At 39.3% G+C, this 4,714-nt stretch overlaps 1 protein-coding gene across 1 annotated transcript; it reads left to right on the plus strand.

The window, feature by feature from the left end:
- LOC120336330 (uncharacterized) lies at positions 1-3,500 on the plus strand. The gene is made up of 5 exons (XM_078110053.1): positions 1-439; positions 772-960; positions 1,766-1,831; positions 2,707-2,796; positions 3,347-3,500. Exons 1-5 carry the CDS (start codon positions 67-69, stop codon positions 3,379-3,381), a joined length of 753 nt encoding a protein of 250 aa, XP_077966179.1. The 5' UTR covers positions 1-66; the 3' UTR covers positions 3,382-3,500.
- The last annotated feature ends 1,214 nt before the right edge of the window (positions 3,501-4,714 follow it).

Raw genomic sequence — 4,714 nt, forward strand, 5'->3', positions numbered from 1 at the left:
AGAAACTTGAAGTTGCCACAGTATTGCACGAAAGCTTATCTTATACCCATTCAATTTCAGGAAAGCATGGAACCTATTTTAAATATTTGTAGCATATTAGTGCTGTGTGTGATAGTCAATGCGGGTTTACCATATACTCACGTATACGGACCTATTCGCCCAACTCCAAATCCAACCAGGGGCATATCTGCTTTTGTTGGCCCAAAAGGTGCCCGTGGGCCCCCGGGACGCATTGGACCAATGGGCTTCACAGGAGCTAAAGGCAAACCGGGCCCAGTTGGTCAACAAGGTCGAATGGGACCGATAGGGCCGGCTGGTCCCCAAGGAGAAAATGGAACTTCAATCACCGGCCCCCGAGGACCCCCAGGACGAAGAGGTCCCAGAGGCCCCAAGGGAGATGAGGGAGCCGAGGGATCTCCTGGGGAAAAGGGCGAGACAGGTGAATTAGTTGTGTGTGCATAGATAAATCTACTGATAGCTGATTACAAATGTTAGTACTGGTATAAATAAACTTAAGTAATTATTGAAAGCCCATGCTTGATGAGAAATACATTATATTTGATTTTTTTTTACTCCACAAGAACAAATTAAGGAAGGATCTACATCACACTACACACCCGGGGTTCTGGTTCGCTCGGCACCTTCACCTCTAACCCTTGAGACAACTCCCGATGACCCTCGATGACCAATCCAGTTTCCACGCGGCGTATAATAATTTGCAACATGTATTTAATCAAATATACATGGATGTAACTCCATTATTTAACCCAGGCAAACAAGGAAATAAAGGTGACATGGGGACGATGGGACCAGCAGGATTCAACGGCACAGACGGACGCCCTGGAGAAGGAAGGCAAGGAATGCGCGGACCTAAGGGAAAGAAAGGCGAGGCCGGATCAGGAAATATGGATTTTGATATATTGGAATACATTATCAAGAAAAATGTAGAGATTTTACTTGGTAAGCAGATAATTCGAGTCAACGAAAACTTGGAAATTGGAATAAGGCTTTTTCCGAGCTGTCACTGTTAAATAAGGTGCCACTATAACTTTGAGCGACCAGAATTATTCCGATTCGGAAAAGTTCCAAGAAAAATGTATAGATTTCATTAGCTACGTAAATGATTTGAGTCAGCGAAAATTGCGACTTTTTCGCACAAGGTTCTGTTCAATAAGTCACTGTTAGGTAAAGAGCTACTGTAATTTGGATAAACTGGAATTGTTCCGCACACCCATGTGCAGTTTATTACACCCTTGTTGAGCTGGTGGGAAGGATGTTTAAACTTGAGGTTTTAAACATGTAATGTCAACATAGTTGAATTGAGCTAGGGGGAGGGACCTCCTTTTTGAAATTAAAAGAAAAAATTTCAGCCCATCATTCATTTTATTTATTTATTACAATTTGGATGGTGTGTTGAGAGTGAGATCAGCATGCGAGATTAAAAGCATGCAATGCCAACATACATGGGGGGTCGCGAGAAAAACACAAAAGGCATATGTTATATTACACAAAATATAACAGAAATCAAATAATAAAACCTAAAAGATATCAACCTAGAACCTAAATATAATGAAAACGTATTGACAAAGAAATGAGTAAGCACACATTTTATTCGTGATCTCATCTGACCTATAAATTTTTCGCGTTTCTAGCTGTATTTAAGTCCAACGGTTCACCTACTTGGCCATCGTCAGCTTTTAAATTTTTTTACTCATTTGAATTACGATGTAATACTGGTAAATTTTTACGTGATTTTCTTTTACAGATGATTTGAAAGATGAGCAAAGAGACTTCAGAAAAGAACTGCAAGAGACTCTTAAAGCGACAAGAAGTAAGGCAATCAAAACTTTATTTCGTGAATTTTCACTATTCAAAATTAACCCACCTGAATTCGCATTTTGCTGTGGAAACTTCCTAAACAAAGTTTTTCGTTTCGAGATTAACTGCACATGTGTTCAAATTTTGGGACTGGTTCACCAAACGCCGGCAAGTACTTCTAGTTGACGTGGCATAACCATTTTCGCATATATCATTTCTAACCCCCACCTGACTACCTCATCCAAAACTTACGTCACTACAACGTCAGAATTAGGAATAACGTATGCAAAAATGTTTGTGCCAGGCCAACTAGAAGTACTTACGGCGTTTAGTGAACATGCGTCCAAATTTTTCCATCTCTCTAACCATACATTAATCTCAATCCCGCGGCTGTGGAGGCCGCCTGTTTTCACTGAACACAAAGAAAACAGTGACAGTTGGGGCGAAAGATAAACAACACAGTAATTATGACGGACGACAAGAGATAGCAATAATCAACACGATGACGATATTGGTTTGAATGAGCGCGAACTAAACTAACTCCACTGATTGCCGGCAGATGCCAACACGGTTATGTCTAACCTATAAGTTACATAATCTTAATAATGAAAAGCGCCATTACTTATAATAATGTACTTTGTGTGGTGAGGATCGCCAAAAGTGCAACGCGGTCTTGCCTCGGAAGTGTGCTTTAGATACGAAGCAAATATTCTGCATGTTTAAAGAAGTTTTTCTATTCTTAGTGTAAGCGCGAGGCGATTGGCTGACTTACTCGGGGTAGGGCATAACCGAATGCTAGATTCTTCCGAATATATTCTGAAAATATTTCCATTATAGAATTCGGAACACATTCTAAAATCCCACAATTTTTTTCGTTTTTTTTTTCAGCTGAAATTAACCAACTTCGAGATATCGTTGCTGATCTTTCAATGAAAGTCCAATATATGACAGCTGTTAAAGAAAACGGCGTCGGTGAAGGTGAATATTTTTTAAATTCAATGTTTTCTTGAATTCCATGAAAAATTGTCGCCTCAGAGTTCGCTAGTCGGTTAATTGCTTCCTAACCAGGGATCATGGACCCTGCAAATTCTTTCTATACGGAATCTAGGAGCTTTCAAATTGTCAGTGGTTAAAGATTGTCTTTTTGCTAAAAGGCTATCACTTATTTTATTTATGTCAAAAATTTCTGTAAGTTCGATGGGATTCGTTTTTCGTGTGCGATGGCGTCATCCAAATTGAAAATGGCACACCTTGTCGCGGTTAGGGTACCTGTAGTCCACTGCGACAGATTGGGTACCCGTACTACAGCGCTTCGAACTTTGTGTGTATAGATTTAAGCACCGCTTTCTTGTTTTCTATGCTCGTACAAATTGTATTTTTAGTATGGTAAAAAATAGTGATACTGATCCTAAATAATTTCGATTTCGAGACAAACAAAAATTGGCCGATGGCACAGTTATTCTGATTCACTTATGGTTACTCCTACAAGATACCTGATGAACTAAAAATACTCTATCTTTAATTTTAGTCGAAGAGGCCGAACCTGTGGACGTGGAACCGTGACAAAGATGAGTTTATGGTGATAACGTATTCTGAAGAATATTTCTATTCAAACGCAGCTTATAGTAGAAATTGAAATGTTTGAAACTTAATCTACGAACGAATAAAAATTAAATGTTTATACAAAAATTGTTTCACTTGAGTAATGTCGGCATCGTAATCAGGACTCATAGCTAAGGATGCCAAGTATGAGTACTTACAAGTATTCGATTCTTATCCGATTCCTAAATTTTCGATTCCGATTACCGATTCCGAATCTCGATTCCTCGACATATTACCGAAAAAATATACCCACCCAAGCAATACCATATGAAATCAAGCAAGACAGCGATGTTCAAATTCTGGACGGACAAGAAGGCCGAAACTAAGTAGTATGGGTATCCAATCTGCCACAGGAGACAAAACCGCACAAAAAAAAAACGAATCCTTCAGAACCCACAGAGATTTTTAAAATAAATAAACGTTAAAGCCTACTAGCGATATTTATAATATATATATTATATATAGTGAAGTTTGCGGTGTTGTAGCAACTCAACATAGCAGTGAAGCAGTTTATACATATATATATGTGAAGAAATTGCCACAAAACGTTACACATTGTTTGCAATTCAAGTTTCGAACTCGAGAATCGATTCCGGTGCATCGGAATCGATTCTAGTCGATTCCGCGAAGAATCGATTCTGTAATCGAATCCGGACTCGATTCCGCCATCCCTACTCATAGCGTTTGTAGTGAGCTCTGCGAATATTACCCTGAGCGGCTTCGCAGGTCGAATACCGTCGGGGATAATTGTGTGCGAGAGGGTTCCTGGAACTGTTGGTCGGTTACGGTTTCCATAACCATCAAATTCAAACTTCTGAACAAAGAACTATAAAAATATTTCGATAACCGACATGCATAGGTAGTCGGACAAATGCCCGTGGTTTGCTATAGGATTAAAGCTATCTCAACGGGACTTCCTTTTACCAGTAATAATATAAAAATTTTATTATATTCTAATGCTAGCATCGCAGGATAGATATATCAGAATTAACGGGCATTTCCGGCAGTGTTGATATAAAATTAGGAGGGTGCGCAGAGAAGAATGTGGGTGCCATTTGCCATTTACAAAACATAAGAAAGCTATTTTTAATACTAACAATCTGCACGCATGGAACTTAGCAATTGAAACTAGCGACTTCACCATGTCGTAAGCTAAGTAACCATATACAGGGCTGCCATCGATATGAACCCAAAAATAGAGACGAGACAACAGGGAAATATAATAATAGAATACCAAACAACGAAATGCCAGTGCGACCCGTTTCTAAGTAATTATACCTCCTACTGGAAAGGG

The sequence above is a fragment of the Styela clava genome, chromosome 2, assembly GCF_964204865.1.
Source record: "Styela clava chromosome 2, kaStyClav1.hap1.2, whole genome shotgun sequence".
NCBI lineage: Eukaryota > Metazoa > Chordata > Ascidiacea > Stolidobranchia > Styelidae > Styela > Styela clava.

Coding starts and splice junctions, on each gene's coding strand:
- LOC120336330 (XM_078110053.1), top strand. CDS start 67: ATGGAACCTATTTTAAATATTTGTAGCATATTAGTGCTGTGTGTGATA. Junction 440..771: donor TGGGGAAAAGGGCGAGACAG/GTGAATTAGTTG, acceptor TATTTAACCCAG/GCAAACAAGGAAATAAAGGT. Junction 961..1,765: donor AAATGTAGAGATTTTACTTG/GTAAGCAGATAA, acceptor TTTCTTTTACAG/ATGATTTGAAAGATGAGCAA.